At 43.8% G+C, this 20,047-nt stretch overlaps 1 protein-coding gene across 1 annotated transcript in view; it reads left to right on the top strand.

Annotated features, from left to right (window-relative positions):
* The first annotated feature begins 17,427 nt into the window (after positions 1-17,427).
* RELL1 (RELT like 1) overlaps positions 17,428-20,047 on the top strand; it is a 57,634-nt gene continuing 55,014 nt past the window's right edge. Inside the window, exon 1 of the mRNA XM_037529286.2 lies at positions 17,428-17,606. Coding sequence (XP_037385183.1) covers positions 17,519-17,606 — 88 coding nt within the window. The 5' untranslated portion in view covers positions 17,428-17,518. The remainder of the gene's footprint in view (positions 17,607-20,047) is intronic.

The raw sequence follows: 20,047 nt of genomic DNA, 5'->3' as shown, positions 1-20,047 counted from the left end.
GGGAGAGAAGAACACTAAACTCCTAAGTCTAATCAGTTTAGAGAACAATTGATGAGAATTAGACAAGTAACTATGCTTTGTAATTGTAAAAACACCGAAAAAATCAGCACATTGTTTCACAGTGACATTTTACAGTTGAGTTTGCTGTGAATTTTTCAAGGTTCTGAGCCGACCCATTGGAGCAGTGATATATAAAAAAAAAAAAATACAAGAATATTAAAGGGAAAAAATAATGCTGTAATCATTTGCAGATTACATGGTTATCTGCACAGAAACAAACAAACAAAAAAACCCCACAAAATACCTTATGAAGAACAATACAAAAATCAGTTATATTTCCACATACTAGCAACAACTAAAGAAGCATACTTTAAAAAAAGGACATAACCACAGAAAGAAAATTAAGGTGACGATGACTAACCCTAACAAAGTTGGGAAAAAGGTTTAGAATGAAAATTATAAAAATATATTGAAAACCATAAGAGAGGGCCCTGATAAAAGTAGAGATACTATCTGTCTGTCTGCCCATCTATCTGTCTATCAAGAATCCACTCTTTTGAAACATTACAAAAGGTAAAGAGCCAGTGTTGGAAGCAGGCCTCTAGGTCCACACCATTTTTGTTGGGTGTACAGAGAAGAACCCAGGTGATTCTCACTGACACCGTCCTTCCTTGATATCCTCACCATGGACAGATGAGAGCTCTAGGCTATGTTTCCTGCTGGTTTTTTCCCCCCAAAACAACAGTTTCCAGAATATTTCATTTTGCTATTTTAAGCACATGACCTTTCATTGTGACTCTCTATGACGTTTTCCAAGCACATGAGCAGTGAACTGCTTCCTGCATTCACACTGATGTGGAAAAGCAGATGATTATTAACTACCTGGGAGAAGGAATATCAAGAGACAACATGCATCAGACACAGGAGAGCCATCATTCTCTAACTATAATCACGTTTTTTCCTGATGTAAGAGAGGCTAGGGTTGTTTGTTTAATGTAATCAGTTGATACCTGTTGATAGGAAATCACAGCCTTGACTTGTGCTAGATGATTAGGGTACAAAACAGTTAAGTATATCCCTGAGAGAATTGAAAATTTATATCCATACAAAAACACATAAGAATGTTCATAGTGGTATTACTCATACTAGCTAAAAAATGGACCTTGGGAAAGGGAAATTTTCAGATTGGAAAGAGCATGGTTACTCACTGTGAATGAGAAGAGCTTTTGCTTATAGAGATGGCTCCATTCTTGCGTTGATCTTTTTTTGTGGCAGCAGCTATTTTCATTGCTGTCCTGTGGTATTTAAAATTGCCATAAAGCTATGAAGTTGTCTAGGTTTTTGCATATCATTTTTTATTACCATTTATCAAAGTCTGTTAGTAAACTAAACACAGGGCAAGGGAGAGCTGTTGTAGTATACTAAGAAAAAAATCAACTAGAGTTTCCAATGCCAGTAATTACAGAGAATGTAGATTTTTCAGTTGAAGCAACATTTTAAAAATATTTCTTGTTAAACTCCAGGTACTACCAGGTCTGCTTTTGCCATCATGCTGTCCTACAGGGTGCATGTAAGCTACATGAGATATTAAATTTAAATTAATTAAAACAAGATACAATTTAACATTCATGTCCTCATTGGCACTAAACCTATTTCAAGTATTCAATAGCCACATGTGGGTAGTGGATACATATTACCAAAAATTCTTTGGGACAAGGCTGTCTTAGGAAATCTAGTCAGTAAAACTCCCATAAGTCTGGATGAAATGGGTTTTCTTTATTCCTGTGGCTACAGGGACATTAAGGATCTTTAAAGTTACTGCTATAAATACATGGATACACACAGCTAATGGTTAATGAATAAGATTGTTTTGTGGCATTAGGATAGGAGTTAACATAGAGGGCCACAGTAAGAGAATAGTTAATGGTTTGTAGTCACAGAAATCATGTTTTTAGAGACTATTTGATGACATGAGACAATGATCATGATTCTAGTTGTAAAAGACAAATCTACCAATAAAATATGATACCAAAATGTACTCAACATGGTAACTACTCAGCAATTACTTTATGGTAGTTTTTATTTTTTTCTATGAGCATGAACAATTTAGTTGTTAGAGAAAAATTATTTTTTAAAAAGTACAAATATTTGAGGTTTAGGGCAGATGGGGGAGTAAAATCCAAAGCACTAAGTGAATTGTTGGTGGATTCCTTTTCTGTCTCAAAGGGTAACAAAAGGTTGGTGGCATTGAAAGCATTTCGATTGCAATCTCCAGGTTAGTATCTGTTTTCAGTCTGCGTTCATTCTTGTTACCCACAAGGGACTTAATAATTGTGATTCATAAGAGAAGTTTGTGGCTGGCCTTGTGAGGAAGATGATATTAAAGCCAATGGCAACAGACCAGTCCATCTGCAGACAGCAATAAGGAAACATTTCATATTCGGAGGAATCAAAATGTCATCGCATGTAAAGCAAGTTAATTCAAAACCTCACCTTTCTCCAGTTAAAAATGCAGCCATTTAAAAATAATTTTCTTTACATGATTTTGATGATTTTAAAGTTCTCTATTTCATTTTTTAACATACTTTTGATAGTTTTCCCAAACCTTTTCTCAATGCTCCAGCAGTCCTTACCTACCATTTTGTATATGAATCAAGCTAACTGAAATCTTAGTAATTTCATCAATGAAAATAACCCCAAACATTCTGTTTTAAACATATTTGTAATATACTGCATTTATATTAAAACAAATGAACTGTATACTTAAATGTCAGCTACTATATCAAACCTTACATAACGTTGCCCAGTCTTTTCAATGACTGTGTCATGCGCATGTACATTTTTGCACATTTTATAGTTATCTAGTGAATGTGAAAAAGTAATCAATTGAGAAGACTATGAAGGGACTTACATATAGGTCAAAGTCCTAGTGAAAATAAGAATTTTTATTGGGAGACATATCATTGAATTACTTTTTCTCTCGATGAGACCAAAGGGATAATGATGGTGAGCAGGGCAAAGACTGGAAGTGAGTGAATAAACAATGTGGGGAACGCGCTAAAACGCAAATGTCATCTGTTTTGCCATGTTGCCCAGAACTATGAGGGAGACAATTCTCTGTCATGAGCTTGCCTTGCAGCATCTGTGCCTGCCAGGCTGCTTGGAGGGTGCCCTCGACCCGTCAAGGACTCACCATCAGTTGAGAGCTTACTAAGTCCAGTTCAGCTCATGTGATGATCACATAATTTAAATTTTTATTTTAATGCCCTTGTGGAGACATATGTTATATCCCATTGTATTGTGCATCTGAAACAGCCTTTCACTATTTCCCCCCACATTTAACTGCCAACTGCTTAAGCAGAGTCCAGGAACAGATTTCTCCAAGTGTGTCATTTCAGTCTACTATGTTGCTCCTTCATGGCCACCACCAGATTGCATATAACTTCTGACAGCCCTCCCCTATAAGACAAGGAAAATAAACCAAACTGCACTGTTTGCAAATAACAGTTTTGCACAGAAAGCCTTCATTCAGTAAAATGCAGGTGTTAGAACGTTGGAATAATCTTTTCATTCTGCTTCCAACTTAGAAATTATGATAAGCCTCATTAGAGAAAAAGCATCATTCATCTGTTCTTTAATTCCCTGGAACTAGGCATAATGATCTTGGCTGAGATTGTCATCTAAAATTCACATAGCCTATCAAAGAACTGTTGAATTTATTCTCATCACAAAGAAAGCCCAAGGTACTATATCAATACATTTATCCAGTATGTAATGAATGCACGGCACTGTGTTCAACACCAGGAGACAGAACCAGCTTCACTGTTTGTCACCTTCTGTTAGTTTTCCAATAATTAGGAGATTGTTCTTATTCCCTGGGAGAGGGAGGAAGAGTAAGAGAGGGTCTTTTGCATGCATTTGTATCTTTATTTCAGTCCCTGTGTCAGTACTGATGACGGAACTTTTTGAAAACTATGAATGTTTTCTAAGACTCTTGTGAGCCGGGGGGGGGGGTCTAGACTCTCATCACTACATTAGTCTTCTTCAAAGGTTATAACGCTTCATGTGTGCATGCATCCCAAAGTAGGACCCCTACCTCTACTTTGTCTCTCTCTCTTAAACATCCAAGAGCCCCTGCATGCAGGCTGAGTTACCAAGCTGTATTAGTTTCTTGTTGCTGCTTTAACAAATCCCCACAAATTCATCAACTTCCATAACACAGACTTATTATCACAGTGAAACACTTTTGCAGGGTAGAAGCTGCAAGTGGGTCCACAGAGCTAAATTCAAAGTGTTAGCAGGACCCTGTTCCTTCCTGGAGGCTCTAGGAGGAAACCCAACTCCTCACCCTTTCTAGCTTGGAGAGAGCTCCCACCTCCTTTGGCTCGTGGGCTCCCCCTTCTATTCTCAAAGCCAGCAACAGTGCATCTGTGTCTTTCTTCCACAGTCACATGTTCCTGTGATTGTTCAGCTTGTTCTTGTTCAGCTTCCCTCTTCTGCTTCTCAGTACCGTTCTGACTCTACTGGGCCCACCCAGATAATCCTGAATCATCTCCCTATTTTTAAGTCAGTTGGTTAGCAATCTGAATTCTACAAATTCCCCTTTGCCACGTTACCTAACATATTCACTGGAGGGAAGGAAGGAAGATTACAGCAGGTACAGATTGCTGGTTTGGTGATGGCATTAGGATATAAAGACACCGTATTCCAAAGTGAGGTGTGGGTTGCTGAGACAGTCAAACACCATGACTGAGTGAAACAAGACTGAATTTCTCACCCACACTGGAGGAATAAAAGAGTTGGAAATAATTAAAGAAGAGAAGGGAGGAATTTTAGAAAGAATAGTTGCTGTGCTCTGGGCATTGACTTCACCGCCACAAAGTTGGAGAGGAAGGTGTGATTCCTCCTTAACTCCAAGGCCAGGCAGTGGGCTAGGGAGGCCTTTGGCTACACCACTCAGCTTAACGTATGTCCCTTCCTGGAAAATATCTGCCACCAGAAGAGTCTAAATGGTGAGGAACGGTTCTGCTTTGTTAGTGGAGCAAAGAAGTGGCTTCACTGGGGCCTGGAGTCTTTTAGAGCAAAGACTGTTCCTGGTGTGCAGCCCATGAGAAGGCCTTAGGTGCTGTGGTCAGGTGGTCTGGAGAGGGAGCAGCCCTGAGAGTGGGGGGTGGTGGGGATGAAGCTAGAGGGGCCACCAGGTACCTGGAGCCTGATGAAGACGTGAAGAGACAGAAAGATCTTCTCCCTCTCTGATAAGAATTAAGAAAGAGGGATTCCCAGGGGTGGGAGGCAGTCAGGGAAGAGATGGGATGACTGGAGGTATCTCCAAAGAACCCATGAAAATTCACACAAGAGAAAGTCCACTATAAACACCTGCCATTACTATTTAGCTCTGAGGAAAGCATCAAAGCAGGACTTCCTTGCTCTTCCTTCCTCCTCCTGTTCCTCATAGTCCAAGCCTGTGAAAGACAAGTGGTCAGCAAGATGGGGAGTGAGGAGCAGACGAACCTAGCAGGGGGAGGAGAAGACAGAGTTTTCCATGGGGTTCCCCAGATTACAGACATTGAGATGGAGGTTTCAGGAGGGCGAACCCCCGCATCGACACTGGAGGGTGGGGTAGGAATGAGACAAGAAAGACACTGATCTGAGGGGTAGTTGCTCCAGAGGCCTCAGCCTTTCCAGTGGGGGATTCTAGAGCTGGGTGTTCCTTCTGACATCCCTACTTGGAAGAGTGATCTCTCAACCACCCTGCTTCCACCAACCTGTCACTGGTGAGGGGTTCTACCTGGGGAGGAGGCAGCTGGGTTTTGCTGAGAGCAGTTTCCAGAAAGCCATTCAGCTAGGATGTGAAGGGCCAACCCTGCAGCCACCCGACCTATGATCAGGCCTTGGGCGGCCATTTTCTGAGTCCCTGCACTGCCCACACCACATACCCAGGGCAGGCATCCTGTCTGCAGGGGCACAAGGTAGGGAGGGGGCGGCTCATTTTTTTTTAAGGTCCATTTATTAAATTCAATGATGGAAACTATCAGAAGAGTATTCTTCTGAAAATTATTTTTTCTTGGAAAAAAAGAATGGAAACCCTACAGTCTCTCAGCTGAGCCCTGGTGCCGTGTCCATGAAACCTCTCTGCAGACGAGGCTGGTCCATTCCTCAGACTGCTCTGTGGGTTGGTAGCATCATCTCCTGCATCTTCCTGGGAGGGTGGGGGGGACTTAATCCCAGAGGATGTTGCTGTTAGTGTCCAGAGCAGCTTTGTGCAGCACTATATTGTGCAGCACTATAGCAGCACTATATTGCGTTAGTGGTACCATGAAAATCAGGGAGATTGCTCTAAATTTCATCCATGGACAAGAAAAATCTGTCCTTACAGGGCCTCCCTGGTGGCGCAAGGGGTTAAGCACCACACTATGAAGCAATCCACAGCCTGTGCAGCACGAGTTCAATCCCTGGCCGGCCAGGGAGAAACCCACATGGTGAGGCAGACCTCTCCTGACTCGCTCGCTGCTCCCCCCAGCAGTGTATTTCAGTCAGTCTGCCTGTTCTGTTCCCCACTCTGTCTCTGGTGGTTCCTCTCACCCCCCAGCATCTCTGGCCTGTACCCCAGCTCTTGCATGCATAAATAAATTAATCTTAAAAAAAAGCCCTTACAGAATAAACAAATTTACAGAGATGTGTAGCTAGCTAGATAAGTTGATCACACCTCTCAAACTGTGGTATATGTGGTATAAGTGCAGGAGAAACTATGCAGGAGAAGCAGAATATGAAACTTTCTCAATGGGTGTGATTTTACAAAGGCAGCCCCAGAGTGGGGGTTCTAGACCTGTGGTGTGTGTGTGTGCGTATGTGTGTGTGTGTATGCACACACATGCCTTGGACATCTTTGGGAATCTTGAGCAGCCTATAGAACCCTTCTTCAGAATCATATTTTCAAACACACACGGAAAATAAAATACATGGTATTACAAAGAAAACCAATTATATTGAAATATTATTATTAGAATGTTTAAAAAATTGTGATTGAATGGCAGTGATATGTGTGACATTACACATTAAATAACAAGATTTTGAATGTAAAAGTAATTGCAAAAATAATAATGAACAATGTTTTGAGATATCTGCATAATATTAATATGAAAATATCTGTGTTTTTCTACTGGTGCCTTTGTTATGGGCTCTATATTTTGTTGCCTATATTCATAATTAAGAAAATGCTAGATTTTAATTTAAGATTATTGAAAAAATGATATAATTTTCCTCTAAACCCAAGTCTACAACCTCCTCTGAATTATTCTTTTTATATACCCCTATGGGCTCATGGATCCCAGGTTAGAACATTTACAAACTGGAATAGGATCTGCTGGTCCCCCACATCATAATAAAGTAATGACAACTTTTAGGGTCTTTTTTTGGCAGGAGGTGGGGGGGTGAGAGGCGGGGAATGGGCGAGTTATAGAGCACTTTAAATTTCTTGGAATCCTAGGAAAGAGAAGGGCTAGCCTCTGTTCTAATTTTAAGAGCACAGCAGTGAGATGGGACCCTGTTATGGTGAAGCTGCAGTGAGGAATTTTCCATGGCTGTGATGACTGAGGAGATTATGAGAACTGCCTGGTTTCCTGTTCTGTCTGTACTGGATCCACAGATGATATTGGCTAAACCTTCCGGAAAAGCCAGTCATATGCACCTTTGTGTTAGTATACTGCTGTGTGGTTGGGGAGGGATAGGCAGCATATATATGTGGGCAGGGACAACAAAAAGAATTGTGGTAACCACATGAGATCCAAGAGGCCACACTGTATTGGACCCAGACAGTAGTTAGGAGCCAGTAGACCATGAATAAGCAATTGGCGGTGTGGACTGGGTCAGGATGACCAAGAGACCAATCTTCTTCAACTGAAATATGTCAGAGTAAGTGATCCTTGACTGAGAGGCAGAAGCTGGATCCTGCCTGGGTAGGAACTACCCAGATGGTAGATGTGTAAGTACATCAGGCTAGAGAGTTGAACATGACCCTGTTGGCAGTAAAGGGCTGAGTTCCAGAAAGCAGTGAGCAGAGGATATCCATAATGGATGGGGTTTTAGAAGGAGCACCCTGGCAGCAGTTGTGGGGTAGCCACATTTAAATAAATAGTAGCTGCATTTTTGAAGAAAAAGTCAAGTTAATTTCAATAATATATTTCATTGGTGAAGGAAACTCGATGGGTCTACACCTGAGGGGGTGGGGGGAAGCAAATATTGTTTAAAAATGAACAATGATGTAAAAAATATAAAAATTAATTTAAAAATTAATTTAAAAATTAATTTAAAAAATGAAAAAAGAAATTAAAGATTCAGGATGAAATTAAAAAATAATAATAAATTTCATTTAACCTACTGTATCCAAAATACAGTATTCCTCCTTTATTCTCAGTTTTGATTTCAGCAGTTTCAATTATCCAAGGTCAACCATGGTCCAAAAACAGCACAGCCTGGAGACAGGCTCCACGTCAGAGGTAATAGCATGACTTGGAACTACCAGAAACACAAAGGGAATAAGAGACCTTTGGACTCAGAGCTTTTTCCGAGAAGCAGTTGTGGACCTGTTTGTGCCTTCCCAAAGTCAAACCCAAAATCATACTGCTCTTTCAGCAAGAAAAAACAAAAACTGGTGTGATTACTTTGAAATAGGGGTAACTGGCTTTTTAAGCTCCTTCATCTCAGTGTGTGGGTTACCATAGAAAAGATCAATTAGAATCTCAGTGCCAAAAGTTCCTCATTAAGTTTCACCATGGGGCCTGGGTAGGGTGAGGTGCTGGGTGGGGAGGGATATTAACTGCAGACTTTTGCCCTACCAGGTTTCTGGTAAAAAGTTCCACTTGATTGTGGGTCTCTGGACCAGAACCCTAAAGCTCTGCTTAGTCTATTCCTTATCTGAAATACCATTATTGTTGCTTCTTCATTGCATCTGCAGACATAGAGAGGCACAAAAGCATGATGGGAGGTGAATGTCCCCAGGGACTCTCATGGGGTGGAAATATCCTGATAAACATGAGGATAGAAGTCCAGTTACCACCTCAGAAAGGATTTAGGGACTAAAGCCCAGGCCTAGAATTGGTAGCCAATAAAATGGAAAATACTCACCAGATTTGGAAGACATAGTATTGTTAAAAAAAAAAAAAAAAGTAAAATATTTCATTAGCAATTTTTAGAATTTGAATACATGTTGAAATGATAATACAGTTGAAATGATAATATAATAATACCTCACAGACACATACACATTATCTGTAAGTATACTTCAAGACCTGGGATTTGTAAAACTGGGGGAAACTTCAGATAAAACCAAGTCCTATGTGTACACTCTGTTTTTTTCCCCTCTACATAGAGATCCATGATCAGGTTTAATTTATAATTTAGGCAGAGTAAGAGATGAACAACAATAACTAATAACAAAACAATATACTGCAATAAAATTTATATGAAAGTGATCTCTCGCTCTCAAAATATGTTATTTTATAAACATGTTTTTGGACCGTCGATGACCTTGGATGACTGAACTGCTGAAATAAAAACTGTGGATAAGGGAGGACTCCTGTTTTTGGATAAAGTAGGTTAAATGAAATACATTATTAGAATTAACTTCACTTTGGTTGTTTTTTTTTAAAGATTTATTTATTTATGCCTACAAGAGGTGGGGTACAGGCCAGTGATGTGGGGCGGGGGCGCGAGAGGATTCACCAGAGACAGAGTGGGAACAGAACAGGCAGACTGAGTGAAACACACTGCTGACGGGAGCAGCGGGAGAGACAGGAGAGGTCTGCTGCGCAATGTGGGCTGCTCCCTGGCTGGCCGGTGATCGAACTCGTGCTGCAGAGGCTGTGTATAGCTTCACAGTGCTGTACTTAACCCCGTGAACCACCAAGGAGGCCCCTGTTTTTGTTTTAAATGTGGCTACTAGAAAATATGAAACTACATAAGGGACTTGCATTCCATTTCTATTAGGATAAGTAGCACGTAGTCATTTCACCCAGTTAGAGACAATCATGGAATTACTCACACAGCTTGAATAGTCAGTCTGGCTTCGGTTCTGCTGGTAGTATGTAAGGTTCTGTAATCTTTTGGGCCTTCCCAATATTTCCCTTTTTCTTACCTTCTTTCTGATTCTGTGTTGCCATTTCAGGAAAATCGCTAACATAAAAAGAGCCGACATGTTGTGTTCCTGGGAATTATGGAGGGAGAGCTGTCTGGGGGCGGATGGTCCATGCCGAATCCAGGAGGGGATGAGCGGATCAATCCCAAGAGAAGGCAGAGTTCCTGGCAGCATGTTCTAAGAGGAAGCCAAAAAGACTTTTTACCCTGTTAAGAGGAAGAAAAGGAGAATCTGTTATTGACTGGTCTTGGCAGCAGAACAGCTCCCATCTGCAGCCCTCTCTTACTTCCATCCTCTGCCTGATCAGACACCTCATGTATCACCAGACCCCTCAAGTTTTCTCCATAGATCTGTTCCTTTATGGTCTAAGTAGCCTATGCTGACGCTTATCACTTGAATCCCTATTCCTTCCAAACTTCCAGCTCCTTCCAGAAAAACCTTAATTAACCCTGATTCCATCTCCTAGACTGCCTTCTTCATTTCTACCTCTGGACTGCTGGGCACAGCTAAAGAACATCATTTAGTCCTGCAGATTGGTCCATGAAAAATTCATGGGCTCCATCCCTCAGGGATGCTCAGCCAAACAAACACTGAGCAGCTCTCCTATTCTCTCCCATGACCACCCAAATCTTTACCACTCTGAGAATCTCTGGGAATTGGCCAAAGTGCTCCTTCCTTCAGTTACTTTATTCTGATAGTATTGTGCAATCTTACCAACTCTGCTCTGTGGTTGGGGAAATGAGATTTCCAGGGTCCCCATGTGGAAGCATTTTTGGATGTACAGACACATATGCCCAAATTCTTATAGCCTCTGACCCTCTCATAGATGTTGGGTCCCACAGTCACAAGCCTGCACATGCAGTACTATCTCTGCCATCCATTCCCAGGAGAAACAAAGTACAGCTGGAGTCCAGTTGACACAAATCAGCCTTCTGTAGACAGGAGAAGAAACCTCAAGGAGTTCTCAGAGTATGACTGACACAGGACATGGTCAAGCAAAAGTGTGTGTGTGTGTAAGCAGGTGTAAAACGGAGCACAAGTGCACCCTTGTAAGCAGGGTCAGTTTAGATGCAAGAAGCTCTCCTCTGCTTTTTCAAGCCTTGATCAGGAGGCCAGAATCTCTTGCCTTCACATTCTGTGATAAGTTAATTAGTGCTGCCCTTGTGCAGTACACAACACAGACGCATGTACTTAGTATAGGCCTTGACCATGGTTTTCCTCAAACCTTGACATTATTTCTACCCCTTGCATCATCAGACGATCCTTTTCCTTGATTAATATGAACCCCTTCAACTTCTATTTCCCACTTGCAAATATATTGCCTTTTCCTTCCTATTTCAGAGCATGAGATGTCTACCTTTTGTCCAAGGCCAGCAACTCTGGTGCCTCTGATCCCATCAGAGTCTCCTTGAACCTTGCTACATTGGCTACCCCTCTCTTCACATCTTCCTTTTTGTGTATTTTCTAGTTGTCTCAAAAAATCAATTCCATTCATAAAGATTTCTCTCGACTGCCAAGGCCCTCCTCTTCCTCCTTTCTTCTCTCTTAGCCATGCTTCTGGAAAAAGAACTCGTTGTGACTATTTTCACTTTTTCAGCCACTGCTCTCTGGCCTTCACTTCTATCACCCCCTTTCAGTGATTTCCTAAGGGCCCCCAGTAAGCCCCATGCTGCCTGATTTGCTGGCTAATGTTTCAGCCCATATTTTACTGGACTGCTCTGTGCATCTGACACTGACAATCACTTCTTTGTTCAGGAAACTCTTGACTCTATTGGCATCCATGAAGCTTCATGACACTGGCCTATACAGAACCTGTCAGTCAGTGTCTCTGTCCAAGATGAGCAGTTACACTCTAAATTTCTGGCCGAGCAGGGCCCATGCTGTCCTGGGACAGAAAACCAATCCACAGCCAACCTGTGCAGGGGTGCTGAACAGGCTTGGGTGCATAGAAGTCATGGGAGAGGCCTTGCCCAAGATACATAGCAATAAATAAACCAAAGAGCAGATGATGAGACAGGGAGAGCGAGCGAGCGAGAGACAGAGAGAAGCTTCATGTGCTACATTTACTATTTACTGTTCCCAGTTCTTATTTGCTTGAAGGCTTAAGATGCAGCCCTTTTTATATCTGTGACAGTGCTTTACAATAATAAGTTTATTGTTTATGGAGTTAGTGTTTAAGTTTCTGTTGGCTGTAATCAAAAGGAAGCTTGTCTAAAACAGACACATCACACAGTATAAAATTTGTCCTCTGAAATGTGCGTTTGTGGGTTTTATGGGGCCTGAACCATGTGGTTCCTCATTTTAATTCTCCCTTGCTGAGCACAAGCATACCAGGTAATCCCCTGGATTTTGTGGATTTGGCAGCAAATGGCCTGTGTCACTTACATGAAGTTTATAGGGGTCCACATGTCCATGAAACAAACCCAATGTGATGGGCCTGGGATTACACAAAGCACTGCCTGCCTAGACACTAGACTCCTCTGACTTCTACTCAACACCCAGCAAAAATAGGATTTCTTTATTCACAGCTTCCTGATTTATGTTGAAAATTCTCTAATTGAACTACGGAAAGTCTCATCATTCCTAAAAAACAAAAATCTGTTTTGGTGATAGAATCATTTATTGTAACTTATGGCAATTGCTGGACATCTGAAGTTCCCCATTATTTTATTGAGTTATGCTCTCCTGCGACCTTCAGTTATTGCCAGCTGTACTCCTTTCCTGCTCTGTCAAATGCATTCTCATCACATGCATCCTACACCAGGCAAATTTTTCCATTTCCCATACACTGGTGCACTTTCCTCCCCTCTCAAATTGATCTTCTCCTTAAAGCCTTGTTTGGAGTCTCCAGTTGCAAACCTTCCTGTCTTCTTCTTAGCACAGAGCTTCCCAAATGGGGGTGATTTTGTCCCCCAGGGGACAACAGTAATATCTGGAGATATATTTCATTGTCACAACTTGGGGAAGAGAGCTACTGGCACTGAGTTGGTAGAGGTCAAGGATGCTGTTAAACATCCTACAATACACAAGACAGTCACCCAAGAAGGAATTATCCAGTCCACAATGTCATTAATGTGGAGAAACCCTTAGTCTAGTACCTTATCATTTGATGACTTGCTATAATCTTTTTCAGATTGGATGAGAACCTTTAGAAAACATCCGGTTACCCCCTGAAATTTATGGGTAAGGGAAATTGCTGAAAGTCTCAGAGTGAGCGAGTCATTGGCAAGGCTTTATCCTCTCACCTCTGGGTCTTTGAGCATTGCTACTTCATTATGCTGCTGTTTCCATTTTCCCAAATAGGTAAAAAATTTATATAATCAAGGTTAAGATTTTATTATTAAATGTGCACTCACACTCCCCTCTAGCCTCCTACCTTTTGCCAGGATCTAGGTACACAGTATGTACTTTTTGTCAGATTAAAGATTTTGTGAGATATTTTATTTTAAAAACAACTATAATTTTCTCTCCTGGATATAACCTTCCATGATGTAGATGAGTATGTCTAAGTCACAGAAAGAAGAAATTCTATAGAGACCTTCTGCGGAAGTATTTTCAACATTAATTAGAGTAAATACCAGCCAAGTGAGTCTTACACATTTAAATGATGGTGGTGAAAATTACCACCTTCAAAGCACATAAGAAAACAGGAAAGGTTTCTACTAAGGGGAATGATTAACTGAATCTTACAGAGAAACTGAAAAACAAACAAACTAAAACTCAACAAATACCAGAAAGGACATATGAATGCTTATGTATAACTTATTCTCATAAATAAATTATTTTCCTTGGAAAAAATGCAAGTATGTAATTGTTGATACAGAATTCAAAAAAGCTAAGTTAAGCAAACAATGACACAACAAGACTTTATATTGGAAAAGGAATGCTGATTGGCTCATATTCTGCCTTTCAGAGACAGAGCTATATAAGCATAAGTTCAAAAGCAGGCCTAGATGCAGCTGATCCTGGATTTGAGTTCTGGCAGGACCATGAAGCAGCTGTGTGACTTGGGAAAATGCATTAGTTCCTCAAACCCATGTCTCCTCAGCTTTGAAGTGAGGATCCAAAACAATACTTTCCAAAATATAAAATTATGAAGATTTGATGAAGGAATACAGGCAAAGTGCTCACCATAGGACTGGGCTAAATCTAAGGGCTGAATAAAGGTGGCTATTGTTACAACTACTTCCAGTTACTATCCTTTAGTTTTATTTCTGAAAAAAAAAAAAAAAAAAAAAAAAAAAGCAATAAATAAAAGAAATTTCGTTTTCTTAGAAGTGTGATGTCCACCACTTCATAGTATGGAAGAGAATTTCTGTCACATTGGAGTCCTCGCATTTAAAATAAAACAATAAGCAATGACTTTAAGATATGCCTTCAGGCTAAAGTTGGCTTAGGTCAAACCTTCCACCCTCCCTCCTCTTCTTCTTCCCTCCCTTTAACAAGGTGGGCAAACACACATATATATAACAGTAAGCAAGTAAACTACTCTTCCTAGTATTTGTTGAGTTTTTTGGGTTTGTTTTTTTTTGAGTGTGCCAAGCAGCCAGAGTTATAGAAAAGTCCGAGAAGAAAAATTTCATAGTGTGGGGCTCTAGCCCTGCTTCATTACTAAGGTAAAAGATAGCAAGGAAGTCATTTAACTATTATCTGTCAAATAAGGGGCTTAGCAGATGATTACTAAGGTTTCTTCCAGTTTTAATTACTGGATTGCATTTTTATTTCTGGAGAGCCAAATTGGAACTCAACTCAAATATGTTGTTAAAAGATGATCAACTTGTGAAAAGAGTGGAACACTGTTTTAAAAGGATATTTTACATGTAGATAGGTAACTTATTCAAGCATTACACCACATTATAAGTTTCCAAACCAGAACTGACATTTTGGAGGTGTGGCTTGTGCAGCTGGACACTTAGGAGGGATCTAGGCTTGATTTAATGCTCGCTATTGTCTCGCTATGCTTAATAATTTTTTAACAAAAGCCCTGCATTTTCATTATACATTAGGCTCTGCAAATTATGTAGCTGGTTCAGGAAGCGACTAATGATTTACCATTTAAAGGCTCTCCTTTTTGTAGCTAGAAACCCACACAAACGTCTTGTCTTTGCATCCAACCTCAGGATTTATGTTGGTTCTAGAACTGCTCTGTCTGCCAGACTGCAGGATGTGCCCAACCACCTACAGGACACAGGGCTGGCCCTTGGCTTCAAAGGGCAGACTGCATTCTTCAGGCCCTGCCACAGGTAGTGGCCCAGCTTGTCAGTGGGAATTCCCACCTGGATGCAAGTGCTAAGAAACTAGTAGACTAGGGGAAGTATTCAATTAGAAAATAAATAGTCCTTTTGATGCCGGAATTGTCAGGCCTAGTCTCCCAGCCGGGATCGGATTTCAGGCTGCAGGGCAGCGCTGAGCCCCAGCCGCTAGACCCCCACGGGTTGGTGTCTCACGAAGCCGCAGCAGGAACTTCCGCAGACGCTCAGGCAAGCAAGCGAGAAGAGACAGGTTTGTTTAGAAGAAAAAGTTTATTGAGGAGAAAAAGAGCAGAAATAAAGTGGGACTCCCAGGCCAGGGAACCAGGACTGGGAGGGGCAAGGAAGCCAAAGTAGAGTCTTGTCTTAGGGAATATATACCTTTTTTCCCTCATTATTCTAAAGCTGCCCCAGTCTCTTTGTGATTGGTCAGTTCTCGGCTGTCTCACTCAATTTGCTACTGAGTGGGGATCTTCACATTCCTTATCTAACAGCTTTCTCTTTCCCCATTTGTTGCATCTTTAAATTTATGGCCCAGTCTCCTGGATGGGATCCCTGCATTGAAGTTAAACAGCTGCCCTTCTAATGTGTCCATAAATTAAACCACTCTCCATTTCTCCAATCTCCGCCTCCCTTTACCACCTGAAGGAAACCAGGACCAGCATTAACAATGTTGTCCTTGGTCCTGGCATGTTTGTTTTTCCTAATGGAATGGGTTACTTTCCCTTGCTTGTCCTTATCTCTGAAGCCTCCCTAAATTTTTCAGAGGTCCCCTCCTGCACTATCCCTAAAACTGCCTAATAACCCTAGCTTGCCCTGTCTCACTTTGAAATTTGGAACCTCTCAGTCAGCCCCCAAAAGAGTCCCATTCTGTGGAAACCCTCAGCCTCTACCTTCTCACCCTCGCCAGGGCTGAGGGCTCAGGCCTCCTGACTACCCTGACTCAGGAGTCTCAATAGAGAGATTCCGAGCGTAAACAATTCTTGCCATGACCATTCAATTTCAAAACCCACCCTGACCTCTTCGTGTGTGCCAGACACAGAGGGCACAGCAGTGAACCAACACAATGGAGACGGGCTAATCCCAATTTATCACGGCGGCCTGACGGGTCGTGGGTTTCCTCCCTGGCCTGTGACATGGAGATACTCTTCACCTCACAGAGCTGATGTGAGGCTATAAGGAGATAATACGTCACTGGGCACTTGGGGAGAGACTTAGTGAAAGTATGTGGGCACACGATAAAAGAAAAAGGGACCAGTTGCTCCTGCAGGTATGCTGTCGTATTTTCCCTAAAAGGAGCAACTTAAAGATAGGAAGAGGAGCTCGGCAGAAGTTTAAATGATGTTCTCCTTAGTTTTCAGACGGTGGAACTTGAGGTCTAAGGCTGCGTTCCTCCTGCACTAGCACCGAGCATGCCAGCTGGATATGCCCAAGAAAAAAAAGATCATGCTCACTCTCCTGCTGTCCAAGTGGGCCGGTGCAGCGCTCCCTGCCCTGCTCTCCCTCGCGTTCTTCCCACACTCGCCGGAACCCAAGGCCCAAGGCGGGGGAGGACACGCCGCTGCCACCCGCCCTGGCCCGGGGCTCCCGCGCATCCGAGCGGCGGAGGAGGAGCCGGGTCGGAGAGGAAGCGGGCACGGCGAGAAGGGGCGGGGCGCGGCCCAGGTGGGCGGGGCCCCGAGGGGGCGGGGCCACGGGCCAACCCCGCCACCACTCTAGGAAAGGAAGTGGGCGTGGGCGGGAGAGGCGGAGCCAGATGAGGGGGCGGGGCCACGGGCCAATCCCGCCACCGCACTGGGAAAGGAAGTGGGCGTGGGCGGGAGAGGCGGAGCCAGATGAGGGGGCGGGGCCACGGGCCCACGCCGCCAGCGGATTAGGAAGGAAGTGGGCGTGGCCGTGGAGGCGGGGCGGGGCCAGGGCGGGGCGCGCGCCTGTGCGGGCTGAGCCCGGGGCTCCGCGGGGAGCAGCCCGGCCGAGCCCGGGTGGGTGGGGCCAGCGGGTCCGGTCCGTGGCGGGGCGGGACTCGCGGCGCGCAGAGGCCAAACCCGGCCACTGGGTCTGCCCGCCAGATCGAGCTGCACCGCCTGTCGGAACCCGGGACGCCGCGCCACTGGGGAGGAGGCGCAGGGACGCGGCGATGGCTCCGCGGGGACTCCCGGGGTCCGCCGCGCTCGCCGCTGCTGTCTTCGTGGGAGGCGCCGCGAGCTCGCCGCTGGTGGCCCCGGGTGAGTGGCCCCGCGGGCTGGGGCGCGCGGGAGGAGGCGCGGAGCCGGGCGGCCGTCCCGCTGCGCACCGGGGGGCCCTCGTCCTGGCGCGGCCGCGGGGTCCCCGCGCGCACCTCGGGCCGTCCGGGGGCGGCGGGGCGCGGCGCGGGGCTCCCCCCCTCCACCTCTCGCCGATTCCTCCGAGGACCGGTTCCCCTCCTCCCGCACCCCTGAGCTGTCAGGGGTGTAGGGATCCGGCCTGGTCTTGTCTTCGTGGGGTGCGCTTCCGCCCGGGGGGTGGGGGAGCCCCTGGGACCCCCGGGGAGCCCCGCAAACCCCTTTCCAGTCCTCAAAGGCCCCGCGAGCGGAAGACCGTGTGTGGCACCGGGGACCGGGTGCGCTGTCACCGCCGCCCGCCCTTTTAAAAATACGTATCCTAAAACCTTGGGGAGTTTCAATTTCTTTCCTTTCCAAGTTTCCATTTATTTTAATGGTTGATGGAGCCTTGGAACAGGTTGGGGACTTCAGATTTCTTCCCGCGTATTGTGGATCAGTCAGGCTAGGAAGAAGGGGAGACGTGTTTGTAAACTTAGGTGTTTTTTTTTTTTCCTTCTTTGAGTCACCACAAAAGGAACTCTTTGGCCACTTTTTGTGGTCGACGCAGGAAGCCACCCTAGAGATGATGTTGTCTCCAGCGCTGAAGTTGGAGCAGGAGTTTGCAGTGAAATCTAAGAGGAGGTGTAACTTTCAAAGTTCCTATCTCACGCTTGTTTTTATAACAATAGACACCAGGGATTCTTACCACTGTTCCCCCTTTTAATTGCCATCTTACTGTAGCAGTTTAAAAAAATAATAAACGTATACCCTCTTGGCCAATTGGGGTTACCACAGCCCGGAGTCTTACGTCAGCAAGAGCTTCTTGAGCAGCTCTGCTTTAGGTTCAAATAATAAGCTACTGGAAGCCTTCCAAGGGGACTGTCTCCTCCATAAAAGCCCACGCTGTTCTTCACTTGCAAGAAGGTTCCAGTAGTTTGCAGCTTTTAAATGGCCTTTTCATGTTGGCCCTCACTTTTTCATAGAAACCAGAACGTGTTAGGAAGGGATGGAATGGGGTGGATAATGTCTCCTGAGTCGTTATTAAACAGAACGGTATTTCCTTCAGCTGCCTGGGGAAATAGCAACTGGTGACATGTTTTATGGAAGGGAGATTTTGGTTTTCATCCTGTTTCACAACTGAGACAGGTAGGCGCATCATCAGTTTCAAATTGGACCTGAGGTTTAGGCAGTACTTATAGGGCTAGAGTCAGTTGAAGATTTTGAAGAGCTTAACCTGGGAATAAAATAGTTAAAACATTCAGCATATAATATATGTCATTTGTGGGAGAAATCCATCCCTCCAGCAAGTTTGTGTTCCAGTGGATCTCTGAGCCACTCACAGCTCTCAGGACTGGAATGCCATGAGGAAAGCGCTCATCTTATACACAGTAACCTTTTTGATGAAAGGTAACAGGTTAGAGGGAACTGTCTAAAAAGCAAAGGTTACAGAGTACACATGTGCCAGTGTGACTTGGGGCCTGTATGGAGAAAGGTGCCTTGATCAGCCAACATTTGATCCCCTTAGACCTTAAATAAGAGGGTGTTAATGTTTGCAAGGAGTCTTTTAGGGAATTGGAAAGATGGGATGTAATGTTGAGTGCCTACTATGTGCCAAGCTTTGAGTTGAGCATGTCACATGTATTTTTACACTTACTTGTCATAACCCTAAGAAGTTCTTCCCAGAGGCAGATGAGGCGCAGAGAGGTTAACGACCTATTCAACCTCATATAGTGTGAGAGTCAGCATTCAGTCTGAGAAGCAGAACCTTTAAGAGGTATGTGTATCTTTATCTTTGATAACCAGTCTGCTTGATTCCAAAGTTCACCTTCTTCCCGCTGTACCCCACTGCTTTCCAGAGAGAAGACAGAATAGAAATCCGGCTCAGCATTCTTGATGAGATTCTTAGATAGGGAGTGGGTTGGGACATCATAAAATAGCATGTGGTTATCAAAAGTTGGGAAGACAGAGGAAAGCACAGATGACTTCACAGTGGGTAGTGGTGATGTCTCTTTACTTCTTGCTCAGTAGAAGAATCTCATTAAGCTTATCTTTTTGCAGTGGCATTTGAAACTGGATTCCACAAGTACCAGAAAGGATGATTTTCCACGTCTTGGTTTACTGATGTCCTCAAGTTCTCTGGTTATTCAACCCTTAGGCTTATTAGTTTTATTTATTTTCTAGACAGTGGGTGTGGCCCTTTTAGTAAGGAGTGGGAGGGAAAGTATAAGAAGTGCACTTACTCTTCTTGGGCTCTGTGGGCTTCCAGCCAGGCTTCTGACTCCTCATTTCCACGTTAAAGATAGACTTCATTAAATCCTGTGTCCTCCTGTTGGCCAGGTGGCTGCCTAGGTGAGCATCCACAGAAT

Source organism: Talpa occidentalis, unplaced genomic scaffold (genome assembly GCF_014898055.3).
Source record: "Talpa occidentalis isolate TD23 unplaced genomic scaffold, MPIMG_talOcc4v2.1 talOcc4.6, whole genome shotgun sequence".
NCBI lineage: Eukaryota > Metazoa > Chordata > Mammalia > Eulipotyphla > Talpidae > Talpa > Talpa occidentalis.
Note: the sequence above shows the minus strand (reverse complement) of the source record. Positions and strands in the feature narration are given on the sequence as shown.